This window comes from Penicillium subrubescens (assembly GCF_028828155.1).
Source record: "Penicillium subrubescens strain IBT 31985 chromosome Unknown utg000001l_segment0_segment0, whole genome shotgun sequence".
NCBI classification, from domain to species: Eukaryota; Fungi; Ascomycota; class Eurotiomycetes; order Eurotiales; family Aspergillaceae; genus Penicillium; species Penicillium subrubescens.
This window is the reverse complement of record NW_026643151.1, coordinates 1,822,670-1,839,050: the sequence shown is the minus strand read 5'-3', so window position 1 is coordinate 1,839,050 and position 16,381 is coordinate 1,822,670. Positions and strand designations below refer to the sequence as shown.

The following is a 16,381-nucleotide window of genomic DNA, read 5'->3' as shown; positions in this document are numbered from 1 at the left end:
CTTAGTGCGCCCTCCCCGCATAAGGGCAGCGCCTCTCATTGATTCATCGATCGATTGACTCGGATACGATGATGCAATGATGCAATGGGGGAGGAAAGTCTGCACTTTTTTTTTTCGCGGATCCTCCGTTGCAGCCAACGACGTCACGCGGTGTAGAGAAGCTTCCGGGCTTCCATCCCATTCCCATCTTTTTTTCCCATTTCCTCCTTTAACTTGATCTTCTTGCACTGCCAGCTACCATTTTCTTCTCGCCTTCGCCGAGGAATGTAGATTCGGCCTTTTTCTCCCGATTCTTTGCAGCTTCCTTCATCATGGCAACTGCACAGCAAATGCCCGCGGGGCCCCGGTCTACCCGGCTAGCCGACGATGGTAAGCTCTTTACTCCTTACGGATCGTCATACCAAAATCCACTCGCTCGGTGCACTGATCGCTAATTTCTGATGCGTCTCCCCTGAAACAGCCGCGACTGCTGCACTCTATGCAACGCAGCCTCGACGCAAGGCGTCTGTTCGTGATACCCCCGCATCGGATTCTCGATACTTCAGTGAGTGATCCCTTCCTTTCCTCACGCGATCGTAGATTACGATGAGAAGACAATGCCCCTCCATACTGATAAGCTATGCTCGACACAATAGATTCACGAGCTACACGCGCCACGACCGACCTCAGCCATGCCTCCGCCGCCTCCGCCCTGGCCCATGCAAATCAGAAACCCATCGAAGTATGGCGCCCGGGCCGACTGACCGACGCCGAGAAGGCCGCGTTCCACGTGAAGGATTTCAGCCCTCCCGAGATTCCTCTACCAAGTACTCAATATAGTGCAGAGGGTTTGGGAGCAGCTATCCTTGCAGTACGAGAGCAGAGAGCCTTGTCAAACCAGGCGTCGAACCAACAGACCAGTCCTCAGCATGATATTTCCCGATCGGGCCATATCCAGGATAATTCGCGCCGTGCTGCGACCGGTGCATATGCGGCTCGCCAGAGGGCGGACTCTGCACCCAGTGAGCCGGTTAACACAACCGACTCGAACTGGGCGCTCTCTGCTGCTGGCCTATCGCACCGTGCTCATGTAGAAAACGAGGGTCCTCTAGCACATCTAGACAACGCGATGGAAGCGAGCCGAATTACCCATGCGGCCAAAACGAATGCTCGTCTATACACCTCCTCCCCGCCCATCGCGAGTGAAGTCCAGGAGCGCAACCGTCGGAACTCGCTCCATGCTGCAGCTCTCGTAATGGCGAGGGACATGTATGATATCACTGGTCCGACCGGTGAGGCCCAAAATATGGATCCGGCTATTTCTGCAGCTCAAAAGGGCCAAAGTCAGCTACAAGCCCGGAAAACCGTCAGCGGAGCAACCCCATCAGCAGGCCAGCGAGCCTTGACTCTGCAAGAAACGGCGCAAAAGCGGGCCGCAGAAAAGTTGGCCCGCATGCGTGATGAGCACGCTGACATGCAGCAATACTATGGCACCGCCCCTCAGCCTCAACGGTCGCTTTTGTCTGCTCGACGAAAGAGGACGTCCAGTGATGCGGATTCAACTCAAGTCGATGCAGAGCAGTCGAGGCAGATTCGTAATCAGATGTTCAGCTTGCGAAACAAACTGAACAAGGTGGATGAACAGCGACAAAAGGATCGGGACTTGCTGATGGAAGCAGCCCGTCGTAATGTCAACGCTCAAATCCACGAAATGGAAATGAAAGTATACGCCGAGACTGGTCGAGCACCACCCTCGATCCAAAAACAATGGGACGAGGCAGCCCGAGAGCGGGTTCGTCAGGAAGCCGAGGCCGCGGAAACGAAGGAAACTCCTACTGATCGGGTCAACATTGGCGCATCACGGTACATGGATATGGCGGATGTCGAGGCCGTTGCCCGTACACGTGTTCAACCCGCGCTGGATGAGATCACAGATCAAGCCGAGCGTCGGCGAGCTGAAGAGATGGAGGCGCGTCTCGATGCAGAGGAGCAACAGAGACGTGCTGCGATTGAGAGAGAGCGTGAAGCTAGTTTGAGTCGAGCCGAGAAGCGGGATGGTGGTGAGTTTTCATCATTCTTTTCTAGGGCTTTCTAAAACTAACCAATGATCCAGTATCAGAAAAGCGTGGAAGCAAAGGGCTGAAGCTGTTTATGTGGAAGCGGAAGAGCAAGCAACAGCAGGAGGAAAAGGCTGAGGCAAACGAAGAAGCAGTCACTCAAGAGCCAGCTACTGAACAGCCCACCGAGGAAGCCCCTGTTGCTCAAGGAGCTGTTGTCGCACCCGAGGCCGAAGAAGTTCCTGCTGCTGCCCCCAAAGCTCAAGAACCTGCCGCTGTCGCTGCTCCAGAGCCCGAAGCCGAAACCACAGCTGCGAAAGAAACTGCACCTGAGCCGAGAGAGGCTCCTCGCCAGAACGATACCGTGCCAGATATTACAACAAGTTTCTTGGCTCCCATCTCTCCCCCAGTCAGTCTCACGTATGAGCCTGCTCAGGATGAAAACCGTCCTGGTATGCTGAGGTCACAAACCGGACCACGAGATGCTGCTGCCACCGGTGGAGGGTCCGCAATGCATAACATTCAGCCGATCGCTAGCCCCCGCGCAGACTCGAAGCTCAAGACCTGGTTCCGCGATAGACTAGTTCGTCGTACAAGCGAACCCCAACCCCTCTACCCCCACCAGCCCGGTCCAGACTACAACACCGACAGCGAGTCTGCGTTCACCGGGGGCGCTGCTCTAACCGGGAGAATCGAGCCTCGCGGGGCAGCGCTAAGCTCGCACCCCGTTAGTACCGAAGACCTTGAGTCCGAGCACGGTGAGAACGGTGGAGCCACCAGGTCTTTCACCGAGGAAACTACCAATAACCACCAGGCTACGCAGAATGGCAATTCCAATTGGGAGAGCAAGAGACATCGTCTTCGTCGAAGTTTCATGAAGACCGTTACACGCAACTCCCAGGATCTCAAGACCAATGGCACTGATCACAAGCGTCAAAGCTCCGAGGCCGTTGGTAGTTCGGACCTGCAGGCCCTGCGCGATAGCGCTACTGAACAAGGTCTCCCCGCCCCGCCTGTTATTGGTGATACCCCTAGTATGCGCCGGGAATCGAGATTCTCTGAGGATCTGTGATGGCACTAATATTATGATTGATCTTTTTTCTTTGATCTAATGACTTTCAAATTCTGGCAACTGTTTTGATGATATGGGCTGGTTTTATCGTGGCGCTCTGGGATCGGAAATTATTACCCAGGGCTTTTTTGGTGGCGTTCTTTATCCAGTACATACACGAATCTTTATCTTGATTTTGTTCTTCTATATTCTCCTAATAAATTGACCTGCTTTGAAGCTTTGACGTTTCTGGAATAGGTAGCAGGGCAATTGCTCGGGGTATGCAACGAAACTACCGAGAGACTTCACGGCTTTTCACTAAGAACAGATGCGCTCGAGCTTTCCATCAAAAGCACATCATCCCGAAGTCCCGACATAGCCATTAAAGGATCCGATATATCCTTTCAACCGAGCAAAACCCCGATTATATGGTTATTGCAACCCCAGGCCACCCCGCTATGGACCCCTGTCCCCTGCAGCGAAATTGCACACCCCGCATTCTCCAGGAGAATTGCCCAAAGCGTCAATAATCGTCATGAAAACATCCACCAATCCCAACGCTCGACCGGTGTATCACTATCGCGAGCACCGAGGTACACAAAACAGATTTATACCGGTGATTTGTAGCTAACAACAAGCAACCTTACGGAATCAATCTAGTGATGCTTGCTTAGAGCCGAGTTGTTGAAAAATGCGGTTTCTCGCATTTCTGCCCCTCTTGTTTGGAGCGCTGTCGAACCTGGTCTTTGCGACAGATAATGGCAAGACTACTGATGTTACGTGGGATAAATATAGTCTCTCGGTGAAAGGGGAGAGATTGTTTGTCTTTGCGGGTGAATTTCACTATATGCGTCTTCCTGTTCCGGAGTTGTGGCTGGATGTTTTTCAGAAGCTGCGCGCGAATGGTTTCAATGCGGTTTCTCGTGAGTGGACTCGTTATACTAAATACTTTTTTTATTCAATTGAGGCGCAATTCCAGCTAACACTCTATCAAGTCTACTTCTTCTGGAGCTTCCATTCCGCCTCGGAAGATACCTTCGACTTTGAAAATGGCGCCCACGATATCCAACGCGTCTTCGACTACGCCAAACAAGCCGGTTTGTATGTTATTGCCCGCGCAGGTCCGTACGTCAACGCCGAGACCTCAGCAGGTGGATTCGCCCTGTGGGCAGCGAACGGTCAAATGGGCAGTGAACGCACCAGCGCCTCATCATACTATGATAAATGGCTCCCCTGGGCTCTGAAGATCGGCAAGATCATCGCAGATAACCAGATCACCAACGGCGGACCGGTGATCCTAAACCAACACGAGAATGAACTCCAGGAGACCACCCACAGTGCGACTAACACTCTCGTCCTGTACATGGAGCAGATCGCAGCCGCGTTCGCCGAAGCAGGCGTCGTTGTACCCAGCACACATAACGAAAAGGGTATGCGGTCGCAGAGCTGGTCAACCGATTACCAAGACGTTGGCGGTGCAGTGAACGTCTACGGCCTCGATTCGTATCCCGGCGGACTTTCATGCACAAACGTCAACTCCGGCTTCAACCTAGTCCGCACTTATTACCAATGGTTCCAGAACTACTCCTACACACAACCAGAATACCTCCCCGAGTTCGAGGGCGGTTGGTTCCAGCCTTGGGGTGGGTATTTCTACGACGTCTGTGCCGCGGAGCATTCGCCTGAATTCGCCGATGTGTACTACAAGAATAATATTGGGTCGAGGATTACATTGCAGAGTTTGTATATGGTCTTTGGCGGGACGAATTGGGGACATAGTGCGGCGCCGGTCGTTTATACTTCTTATGACTATGCGGCGCCCCTACGGGAGACGAGAGAGATTCAGGATAAGCTTAAGCAGACTAAGTTGATTGGGTTGTTTACGAGGGTTTCGAAGGGGTTGTTGCAGACGGACATGGAGGGGAATGGGACCGGGTATACTAGTGATGCTAGTATTTATACTTGGGCGTTGAGAAATCCGGAGACGAAGGCGGGTTTCTATGTGCTTGCGCATAGTACGAGTTCATCCCGTGCTGTGACGACGTTCTCGTTGAATGTTAATACTACGGCTGGTATGTATTTACCTCGGAGTTTCGCTACTTTGGTGAGGTCTTGGCTAACTTGGCCTGCTCTTTTAGGTGCTTTGACTATCCCGGACATTGAACTTGACGGTCGCCAAAGCAAGATTATCGTCACGGATTATGAAGTCGGCAAAGCCTCCAGCTTGCTCTACTCATCCGCCGAGGTTTTGACTTATGCCACGCTCGACGTGGACGTGATCGTGTTCTACTTGAACATTGGACAACAGGGTGTCTTCGCTTTCAAGAATGCTCCGTCCCACTTGACGTTCAAGACATACGGTAACTCCAACCTGACTTCGACCACTTCAGGAAATGTAACGCAGTACTCCTATACCCAAGGAGAGGGCACGACCGTTGTCAAGTTCTCCAACGGCAATCTGCTTTATCTTCTGGATAAGGAGACGGCATGGAACTTCTTTGCCGTGCCCACGTCATCGAACCCGATCGTGTCTCCCAGTAAGCAGATCCTCGCTCTGGGTCCGTATTTGGTTCGCGAGGCGAGTATCAGCCATGACACTGTGAGCCTGATTGGTGATAATGCAAACACCACCGCACTCGAGTAAGTTGATTCAGACAAGCAGATATGCCGTCTAAAGACTTTTACTGACGTTCTGACGCAGAGTATACCCCGGCGACTCCAAGGTCACCAAGATCAAGTGGAATGGAAAACCCATTTCCACCAAGAAAACCGCATACGGCAGTCTCATCGGCTCAGCCCCCGGCGCCGAAAACTCCAAGATCTCCCTGCCATCTCTGACATCCTGGAAGTCCCAAGACACTCTGCCCGAGATCAAGCAAGACTATGACGACTCGCGCTGGACAGTCTGCAACAAGAGCACGTCGGTTAACTCCGTCGCACCACTCTCCCTGCCCGTCCTGTACTCAGGCGACTATGGATACCACGCCGGCACAAAGGTCTACCGCGGCCGCTTCGACGGCAATGCCACCGGCGCCAACATCACAGTGCAAAACGGTGTCGCCGCGGGCTGGGCAGCCTGGTTGAACGGCGCCTATGTGGGCGGCGCACTGGGCTCTCCCAGTCTTGCATCTACATCCGCCGTATTAACCTTCAACAGCACCTCCCTCCTCGCCACCGATAACGTCCTCACCGTCGTAATGGACTACACCGGCCACGACGAAAACAACGTCAAGCCCGTCGGCACCCAAAACCCGCGCGGTATCCTCGGAGCCACCCTCCTCGGCGGCGGAAACTTCACATCCTGGCGCATCCAAGGCAACGCCGGCGGCGAAGCAAATATCGACCCCGTCCGCGGCCCCATGAACGAAGGCGGTCTCTACGGCGAACGCCTAGGCTGGCATTTACCCGGGTACATAGCGCCCAAGAGCGCGGGCAGGTCGACCCCACTCGAGGGCGTCTCCACCGCAGCCGGACGCTTCTACACAACAACCTTCAAGCTGAATCTAGACGCGGATCTGGACGTGCCGATCGGGCTGCAACTCGGGGCGGTGGCTAATACGACGGCGGTGGTGCAGGTGTTTATGAATGGGTACCAGTTTGGCCATTATTTGCCGCATATTGGACCGCAGACGCTGTTCCCGTTCCCGCCGGGTATTATCAATAATCGGGGGGAGAATACGTTGGCGATTAGTTTGTGGGCGTTGACGGATGAGGGGGCGGCGTTGGAGACGGTGGAGTTGGTTGCTTATGGGGCGTATCGGACTGGATTTGATTTTAATCAGGATTGGGCGTACCTGCAGCCGCGGTGGAAGAATAATCGGAGGGAGTATGTTTAGTGCATTAGTATTCTTTAGGTGGGGATGTTAGGGCTGGAAGGGCGGTGGGGGTGAGTTCTCTCTATGAGTCTATACGGAGTACATGTTACTACTGTGTAGAGTTCTGTCTATTGCCAGTTACTCCGTATTGTAAAGAGTCTAGTCAATAATCCAAGACTTTCAAGATAGGATGATGAACAAAACCGAAATCATGACTGATGACTGATGACACAACTGGCCTAAGCTTGTGGAGCTCCGGGGAAGTCCAGAATCAGGGCCGATGACAGTAAAAGTAACCAACTAGCCGTAGTAGTACTTACTGTACAGTAGTATTTAGTACTTAATACCAAGTACTACCGTCTAGTGCAGTTTCCTAGTTTTTGGTCTGGAATTTCCTACTTTTCCTAGTTTTTGGCCTCGACCATTTCTAGTTTCTAGTTTCCTGCCCAACGTCCACCGCTACTTTGTACTTTCCTCTGACGCAGTTTCTTAGCTTCTTCACTAGAATCCCTTCTGTACTTATTGCTTCCTGCATCTCCACCCGATGGGTCCTTGGGTTCATTTGGCTTCTCAATAGTTGGCCCCATTAAACTCGTTAACTCATCAAGCCCATTAACTTACTTCCCCTCTTAACGGCTCTTATCCTATCCCGCTACTCCAGTCACCGTTGAAAGCTGCTTCTAGCCTTCTACTATCAAATTCTCAATACTCTGTACCCACTTTTCTGTCCACTTCCACCCATTTAACACCCACTGGCGGACCAATTTAACGAAGCCCCGGCCCCGTTCTCCACTTGTTCCGCGACGCGACTTGGAATTACATTTGACGGGCAACCGACTTGGTTGCTTTCTTTTTTGCTTTTTATCCTTTGACTTCTTTGCTTTGCTTTTGCTTTTTTTGTTTCCATCCCCAAACACAACTCCAACTCCAACGTCACCTCCAGCTTCGACTTCAATCTCTATGCTCGCTACGACCCTGCTCGACCTCCGTGCCTAGTTCTTTAAATACTCTCCCCTCTCCTCCTCCCCACGCTAGCCATGGCTCGCCAATCCAGTATCGATCTAGACTCGCCCGATCGGCCCTTTGATAATATTATCAACTTCCGCGATGTCGGCCGGACGATTAACCATTTCTGCGGCGCGGAGTGCGTGGTTGCCCTTCCATTTCCCGGTTTTCGAAGCGAGAGTCCGCTGGGATTGCAATATGCTGACTGTTGATTGTGACACAGGGTTCTTAAAGAGGGTATTCTCTACCGCAGTGCCAGGGTAATTACCCCCCATTCCTATGAAGCTCTACCAAGCTCCTACAGAGCGCGATGAGGTATCGTCTGTCAAAGATGACAATTCCATGCTGACGCGCTGTATAACCAGCCCGACGATGCCTCCGAGCGCGACAAGCGGCGTCTAGCCGAGGAACTCCACATTGCAACAGTAATCGATCTACGATCACAGTATGTTGGAAATACCCCAGCTCTACCCTATCTACAATAAAGATTTTCGCTAACACACGCCCACAGAACAGAACACCAAATGGCGACTCGAAAGCGGCGCGCAGAAATCGCCAGTGCAGGCTCACCGGCGGATGTCGACGACATCGACTTGACTTCTGCCCCTGTGCCTGCGGACCCGGACGAGCACATCTGCAAGATTCCCGACTCTCAGCGCCTCTTCATCAGTCTTACGGGCAAGGCCTTTGAACGGGCCCTGCTCAGTAAACTCGATTGGTTTAGTTATCTGTAAGTACCTCCAACCGGGGGCCGGACCCTTGCATGCGGATGGGCGATGCACATCGCACATCGCATATCACACATCCCCCTCCCTCCGCTCCCGATTGGCAGCCCCGTCCCTATCCTCGATCCGAACCGTCCATCTTCTTCCTTTGTTTTGTTAATCAACCTCAATAATCACCAACTAACAAATAATCCCCAGCCGCGTCATCACCCTCGCCCTAACAGGCTACCGCCCAGACGCAATCCGCCTAATCGGCGAAACAATCATGCAACCCCGCGGCCTAACCGGTCTCGCCCAAGACACCCTAGAAACCAGCATCCCCGAATTCCGCTCAATCTTTACCACCCTCGCCACAGACACATCCTATCCAATCCTCATCCACTGCACCCAAGGCAAAGACCGCACGGGGATTATAATCCTCCTCGCGCTACTTCTAGCAGGCGTCCGCATGGACGCGGTCGCAGACGACTACGCGCGGTCGGAACTAGAACTCGTGCCTGAATTTGAGGAGCGCATGCGTGAGATTAGGGTGCTTGGTCTGGGGGAGGAGTATACGAGGTGTCCGCCTGATTATGTCCCGGATATGATTGGGTTTTTGGAACGGAGGTATGGTGGGGTTAGGGGGTATTTGGAGAGGATTGGGATTGATGCCGGGATGCAGGATTTGATACGACAGAAACTTTTGGTTCAGGGGTGATTTTGATCCTGGGCCCAGTGTATTGGGGGTTTTCTTTTGTTTTTGCTGTTTTTTGGGATTCGGGGTTTTCATGGGTGGTTCGTTCCATGGTTTCTTTCTTTGTTTTTTGACCGATGTTTCCCTTTCTTGGAGGGTATACATACGCGCATCCAGCATCCATCTGTTTTTGGACGTTTCGGGCATTTGCTGGGACTGGACTTCCTTTTTTCTTTTGTTTTTGTTTTTCTCTTCCAGGCTTTGATTCAAGCTGGGATTTGATCATTGCCGATTGATACTCTGGGTTCCGGGTGAGCCATCACAATTGTTATTGGCATGACATGGCATGGGCTGTTCTTGTTTGTATATGATATAGCATATGTGGATACGATAATGACGGCAGCATGAAAGATACATGCTATATGTGGAATACATGGCATAGAAAATATGAACTTCATTCAGGCATACTTGATAATGAAGACTCAATTTGATTACATCCATATAAGGAACATTTCCCAATTTTGTGACAGACATGAGACACGCAAGATAAAATATACATACATACATATACATGAAGCAAACGCAAACCCCGCACGGAGATAATGATAAAAGTGCCTCGCATCAAACAAAGCAGAGACATTAAAGGTATCAAATCAAATCATCAAAAAGTAAACAAACCTCCAACAAAATGCACCAACGTGTCAAGCATCATCATGACGTGTCATAGCAACGCCAATCGCAACAGCAAAAAAAGTAAAATCAAAATCAAAACTCCACAAACCCTTTACAGTATATCGTTATATGCCAGTCACCCTCCCCACATCAAGCAATTAAGCAAGAAGGATTCTATTTATCAAACGCGCTGACCGCGATAATAACCCGCATTCGGCCCCATCGAATCTGTCGTCAACGGTTCCTCCAGCGAAGCATGGGCATGCGGTGGCAAATCCCCACTATCCCGCGGAGTAGTCATCATACTCGCATGCTTCTCACCCTGGGGAACATGTGTGCGCGTGCGAACAGCGGGTAACAAGTCCACCACGAACGAGAGCACGTAACCCGTAAACACGAAAGCAATAACCCACTCGAGGATAGCGCCGGTGTTCTTCTTCGATTTATCCTTGCTCTTGGTGCAGATACCGAATGCGATTGCTAGGGCGATTTCAATGATTGCGAACGTGACTTTGATGATGAAGCTGGCTAGTAGCACGCGGTGTTGGCGGCGGTAGGAGAGGCCGAGACGGAGGTATTCGGCGCAGATTAGGATGGCGCTGATGATGTATCCGCCACTGGAGATGGTGGGCATCCTTGGTTAGCGAGTGTTCGTGCAATGCAGATGGAACTGAGGTCCGAGTTTGTTCTGAACTTACATGAATAGTACCAGGAACCCGTCGTGCATATGTGGGTGACGATATGTGTCGAAGATGGATAGTAGGATTAGACCTGCTGCACCGGCGATTGCGAAGATGATCGAGGCAATGGCGCATAGTTTATCCCAGAGACCCTTGTTAGGGACTAATTGGCCGGAATGGCGCAACCAGCGCTCTGATAGGAACGCTAGATCTAGGAACACCACTGTAATCACGCTGGCTGTGATGAAAAACGGCTTTAGTCCGTACGCGCCCACGTCGGAGATATACCTAATCGAGGTAGAAGTCAGCGGATGTCCCGAAACCACGAGGGTTTTTGCTGGAGATGGTTAGGGAACGTACGCAATGGTCTGACCCTTTTCCATACTGGGGTACACAGGTTTTCCGTCACCGGCCCAAACGCAAAGCATGGTGATGAGCAAGGCTGATCGATGCGTCTGATTAGAGTGTGATCGCAACGCGTGAAAGTAGTTAATTGGCAGAGGGTCACTTACCAATCCACATGCAGGCTGATATGAGGGGGAAGACCCAGAATGAGATGATCCACATATTGGCGATGTCTTCGTGTCTCGGTTTGAATTAATAGGTAATAGTGATAGTTATGTTTCTCGATGCGCGGTAGATCGAGAAGTCGACAATTCTCCACGTCGCGTTGCAGTGTCCTCGCTTTAACAAGATATCAACAATTTATCTCTGCGCAAAATACTGTAGACCACGTTAGTCAAAGCGCATTCCTCAAAATCAACCTTTAAACAACCCGTTCTTGCAACGTCAATGCGCAACGTTCAACAAACAGGCAGTGACACCAAACACTCAACAAGGAGACAATCACAACACAACTCACCAATCCAATTATTATGCCCTGACACCTGTCAATAGAAAATAGACACACAACCCCTCTCAGTACATTCCACACTTAAATATGATCAACAGAAAACCAGACCCTGGGAAATAAGATTAAGGCACGGGGGCAAAATATATTGTTGTGGCGCTCGGATAACCAGGGAACTCCCCAGTGTACAGTGTACAATGTACAGTTGGAATCGGATATACGGCAAGCCGAGATCAAGGCTGTTTGTGAACGTGAATAACACCGAAAGTGAGAGGGAAGGAGGACGGATATTTTAAAGACGCAGATCGACGCCCTTGGCAGTTTAGACGTCCAGAGAAGCAAGGGAAATTTCGGTTTGTAATAAGAAGAAGCAGGACAGGCAGACAGGGATCTTCAGGCGACGTCATCGGGTCCGCCAGGAATCCGAGCCGAGAAAAGTGCACAACTTCACGGGCGGCGGATCCAACGGCATTTTTCTCCTTGAAGTTTGGCAATTCGTAATAAGGGGACCCACATTTGGCTTGATTCTGACGTTAACAGTAAGCAGGCTGTGCAAAGGAGGAACAGTTAACTTAACTGTTAACTAACTTAGTAACGTAGTTCCCGGCTTACCTGATAACCCGGTTAACCCGATAACCCCCTCCAAATTCGCGTCTTCCTACCAACACACCAACTTCAACCACCTACCATGCCACCAATCCGCTCTGAATCCTGGCTAAAATCGGCCAATCAGGAGGGCAAGATTCAATTAGCCCTCCAAGATATTAAAGAGGGTCGAATCAAATCTTTACACGCAGCGACGAAGCTATATGATATACCCTACGCTACCCTGCATGCGCGCTCTTCCGGAGTAGCCCCACGCGTCGATACACGATGGCATCGTCATAAATTGACCCAATTGGAAGAGGATTCGCTAGCTGAGTGGATTATATCTATGGATACGCGTGGTGCAGCCCCTAGGCCCTCTACCGTACGCGATATGGCCAATATTCTACTAGCTGCGCGTGGTGAGAGCCCACCGGCTACTGTTGGCAAAAATTGGCCATCTTCTTTCGTTCAACGGCGCGATGAGCTTCGATCATGCTTTTCTAAGCGATATGACTATCATCGCGCTCTTAACGAGGATCCAAAGGCTATAAACGAGTGGTTTTCGATGGTACAACGCGCGATTGAGGAGAACGGTATCCAATCAGAGGATATCTACAACTTTGATGAGACTGGATTCGCAATGGGCCTTATATCATCGCAAAAGGTGGTTACACGAGCAGAATACTACGGTCGGCGATCAATTCTACAGCCAGGAAATCGCGAATGGGTCACTGCGATCGAAACTATATGCGCTGACGGCTATTCGCTGCCGCCCTGTATTATATTCAAAGGCTCGGTTTATATCGCTGGTTGGTTTGAATCAAATCTCCCTAGGGATTGGCGAATCGAAGTATCAGATAATGGCTGGACTACCGATGAAATCGGCCTTCGCTGGCTCCAAAAGATCTTTATTCCGTACACTAATTCGCGTGTACGAGGGCGATTTCGGCTGTTAATCCTTGACGGGCACGGTAGTCATCTTACGCCTCAATTCGATCGAATCTGTGTCGAAAATGATATTATACCACTCTGTATGCCGTCGCATTCTTCACATCTACTACAACCGCTTGATGTTGGGTGCTTCGCAGTGCTAAAGCGTGCGTACAGTCGCTTCGTGAGCGATTTAACCCGAACTGGCTATAATCATATCGACAAGCTTGATTTTTTAGCTGACTACCCACGCGCACGGCTAGAAGCTTTTCAGCCGAACATTATTCAGAATAGCTTCGCAGCTGCTGGTATTGTACCAGTTAATGCCGAAAGGGTGCTTTCTAAGCTTACTATATCTCTTCGAACGCCTTCACCCCCATTAAGCCGACCAAGCAGCAGATCTAGCGAATTCACACTAGAAACGCCTAGAACAGTAGCCCAGCTACAAAAGCAGGCTAAAATGATGAAAGATCTAATAGATCGGCGGTCAAAAAGCCCTCCAAGCCCGTTGAAATTAGTGGTTGATCAGATTCTTAAGGGCCACTATAAAGCATTACACAACACTGCTTTATTAGTGAAGGAGAACGCCGATCTACGCGCAACGAATGAAAAAAAACGTCAAAAGCGCACTCGATCGACTAGACGGATTACACACGAAGGGGGCCTATCAATCGAAGAGGGCCTACAGCTAGCTCAGCAGCTAATTCAGCCAGTAGAAGCTGATGAGGTAGTATCGCATGAGGAGGTCGATCTGCCTAATCAGCCGATTCAACCGGCCAGGAGGGCTCCGCCTACCTGCAGTGGATGTGGAAAAACTGGCCACAGGATTACTTCATGTAAAAATCGTGTTATCTAGTTAGATTAATTGGTGTTGGTTGCGATTATCGATTTTGAAAATTTCTAATGGGGGTGGGTTATCGGGTTAACCGGGTTATCAGGTAAGCCGGGAACTACGTTAAGAGTGAAAATTAAGTTATTTGTCACTGTTAGTCCTTCGTGATGGTCCGGTCTGGCCGGTGCTTTGATTACCCGTGAAATGTTGTTGACTGATTGCCCTGCCACACTGATCTACTATCTGAATGTGGCTGAGATCGAAGCCTCTAAATAGTTTACGTGGACGAGAGTCTTAAGGTGGTCAGTCTGGATAATGTGGATGCATGATATTGTATGCACTGGGGATCTATGCACGAAGGGGGCCCCCGATCTACCAAACGCCGAAGAGCAACACATATGCTGCTGAAACCCATAGAAAAAGAAAGAAAGCACAGAGAAATACCGAGGGGAGGGGGGATAACACTAATAACGAATGCCCATATAAAACCGAAACGCATTAAAGAGGGCTTTTTTTTCCTGGGGAAAGAGACACAGCCATTTATCATCATCGACTTTTTCGCGCGCGACCACCGCCACTCCCTCGACTGCCTCGACTACCGCCAGAGACAGTGCGCCTTTGTACTCCCGATGAAGCCGGACGTTGCACCACTTTGACAATTTGCAACTCATCCTCATCGTCCTCCTCCTCACTGCTTTCAGTCTCCTCTCCCTCTGAGCTGGACATCTCCGACTCTGACTCAGGTTGGGCACGTCGACCACCTCGCGGCTGCGAGGCACCCATCGAATGGCGACCCTCCGGAGGAGACTGTCGGTGTTGGGCTTGGATCGGTGACATCCCCGCGGGATAGCTCATTCGACTTTGAGGCCCGGCTCGAAGATCAGTGGGCAACTGCGGCTGGTAAGGTGGTTCAGTCCCATAAGGGCTCATCGGCATGGCGTTATAATATGGCGGCGCCCATTGAGGGTCGTCCGGCAAGGGCCGGGAATACATTGGCTGTTGCATCGATTGTGGACGAGCATTGGGGGGAGGATTAGAAAATTGTGGATACGTTGGACGGAGCGGAGAGTTGGACTGCTGAGGCCGTAACGATTGCATCGTCGGGGTTCGTGGACGCGCAGACGACGAGCTCGAAGGTCGGCCATGCGCAGCAGTACCCCAGCTAGGATCCGGGGCAAAGTGTGGGTAAGGCCCCGTTTGTTGCTCGGGCACTGCTGACGCATTTCGTCGAGATACCGGACGAGAGTTGGTCGCATTGCCAGTCTGCTTGTTGCGACGCGACGTACTGGAGATCTCATTGTCGGTCTTTTGGCGCTTGCGCTCCAACGCGTCCAGCTCGCGCCGTGAGAGTCGCACATTCTTCTTTCCCAGCATCTGGGCGCGGCGAATGCGCTCTAAAGCCTTCTCCACCAGTTGATCCTCCTTGTCCCGCATGGCCAATTGTACCGCATAGGCCACCGTGCCATCCTCATGATCGTATAGGTCAAATTCCCCTCCATCCATCACCGATTCTGTCTCGTCGGTCATATCATCATAGTCCGAGCGCCTGCGCGGGCCCCGACTGTCATACTCCAGCTGTCGCATATACCCTGCGCGAGCCTTCCGCACCAGCTCATGCCCATACGCATCTTCATCCTCCTCCTCGCTCTCAATCTCCTCCACTCGCCTCGACTCGCCCCACTGCGCACGTCCTCCCCGGTTGTGTCTCCCCATTCGTGCCCCCGGTGGTCTTCCCCATCGGGGCATATCGTAAGGAGCTCGCGGCCGACCACCTAGACCGCCTCCTCGGAAAAAGCATTCTCAATTGGTTTGTCCATCAGCGCGGCGTGGCCAAAGACGGTCACACCGGTGGCGCCAATCAGCCACAGGATGGTAGTGATGGGGGATGCCAAGAAGAACACGGGCACCGCGATACAGACCAAGGCCGTGTACAGCTGCGAGGTGTTGAAGCGGCGGAAGCCCAGGTCCAGGTCACGACCGTTCAGCTTGCCAATTCCCCAGAGACTGGCGCCGACAAACACGATGAGGAACAACAGATACCAGTTGGTCAGCAGGCTGTAGATGCTGAGCATGACAAAGACGACGGCATAGTTGCTGGAGAAGTGGCCGAGGTTGTAGTTGACGCGGCTTTGGACTTCACCGAAATTGGCGGGCTTGGACAGGCGCTTGAGGTCAAGGAATTCAGAGACAGGGCGCAGGTTGGCGAATCGGGAGCTCATAGACTGGCTGCGGATGCTGTTGAAACGGTCGCCGAAACGCGAGGTGATCACGTCGATAGGGATTTGGATAGCCATGGCGGTAGAGTGGGAGTGGAAGTGGTGATAGGAATTATGAAGATAAGGGCGTAGAGGGAAAGAGTGGAAATCCCAAGAAGGTTGGAGTGAGAGTGTCGGTGGTGGATAAAATGTAAAGGTGAGAGAGGAGAAAGGAAGATTCGAGGACACGAGATCGGAGAACGACACTTGGTAACTTAGGGGAAGGTACCAACAGGAAGTGGACAGTCCCAAGGAGGCAGTCACTTTTT

At 51.5% G+C, this 16,381-nt stretch overlaps 6 protein-coding genes across 6 annotated transcripts; 3 read left to right on the top strand and 3 right to left on the bottom strand.

Moving 5' to 3' along the window:
* Positions 1 to 311: 311 nt before the first annotated feature.
* N7473_000590 (uncharacterized protein) lies at positions 312 to 3,108 on the top strand (the record flags this gene model as incomplete). The annotated part of the gene is made up of 4 exons (XM_057146530.1): positions 312 to 369; positions 461 to 544; positions 636 to 2,039; positions 2,093 to 3,108. The coding sequence occupies 4 exons, from the start codon at positions 312 to 314 to the stop codon at positions 3,106 to 3,108; spliced, it is 2,562 nt and encodes an 853-aa protein (XP_057014416.1).
* Positions 3,109 to 3,778: 670 nt separating this feature from the next.
* On the top strand, positions 3,779 to 6,923 carry N7473_000589 (glycoside hydrolase family 35 protein; the record flags this gene model as incomplete). The annotated part of the gene is made up of 4 exons (XM_057146529.1): positions 3,779 to 4,010; positions 4,083 to 5,159; positions 5,226 to 5,727; positions 5,789 to 6,923. 4 exons carry the CDS (start codon positions 3,779 to 3,781, stop codon positions 6,921 to 6,923), a joined length of 2,946 nt encoding a protein of 981 aa, XP_057014415.1.
* A 572-nt stretch (positions 6,924 to 7,495) lies between these two features.
* On the top strand, positions 7,496 to 9,768 carry N7473_000588 (tyrosine-protein phosphatase). The gene is made up of 5 exons (XM_057146528.1): positions 7,496 to 8,046; positions 8,131 to 8,167; positions 8,273 to 8,352; positions 8,419 to 8,637; positions 8,831 to 9,768. The coding sequence occupies exons 1-5, from the start codon at positions 7,940 to 7,942 to the stop codon at positions 9,327 to 9,329; spliced, it is 942 nt and encodes a 313-aa protein (XP_057014414.1). The 5' UTR covers positions 7,496 to 7,939; the 3' UTR covers positions 9,330 to 9,768.
* A 66-nt stretch (positions 9,769 to 9,834) lies between these two features.
* Positions 9,835 to 11,916, bottom strand: N7473_000587 (Frag1/DRAM/Sfk1 family protein). The gene is made up of 5 exons (XM_057146527.1): positions 11,520 to 11,916; positions 11,170 to 11,380; positions 11,018 to 11,099; positions 10,676 to 10,945; positions 9,835 to 10,594 (listed from the first exon to the last, which is right to left on the bottom strand). The coding sequence occupies exons 2-5, from the start codon at positions 11,222 to 11,224 to the stop codon at positions 10,159 to 10,161; spliced, it is 843 nt and encodes a 280-aa protein (XP_057014413.1). The 5' UTR covers positions 11,225 to 11,380; positions 11,520 to 11,916; the 3' UTR covers positions 9,835 to 10,158.
* Positions 11,917 to 14,403: 2,487 nt separating this feature from the next.
* On the bottom strand, positions 14,404 to 15,603 carry N7473_000586 (uncharacterized protein; the record flags this gene model as incomplete). The annotated part of the gene is made up of 1 exon (XM_057146526.1): positions 14,404 to 15,603. One exon carries the CDS (start codon positions 15,601 to 15,603, stop codon positions 14,404 to 14,406), a length of 1,200 nt encoding a protein of 399 aa, XP_057014412.1.
* A 26-nt stretch (positions 15,604 to 15,629) lies between these two features.
* Positions 15,630 to 16,151, bottom strand: N7473_000585 (putative COPII vesicles protein Yip3; the record flags this gene model as incomplete). The annotated part of the gene is made up of 1 exon (XM_057146525.1): positions 15,630 to 16,151. One exon carries the CDS (start codon positions 16,149 to 16,151, stop codon positions 15,630 to 15,632), a length of 522 nt encoding a protein of 173 aa, XP_057014411.1.
* Positions 16,152 to 16,381: the final 230 nt, after the last annotated feature.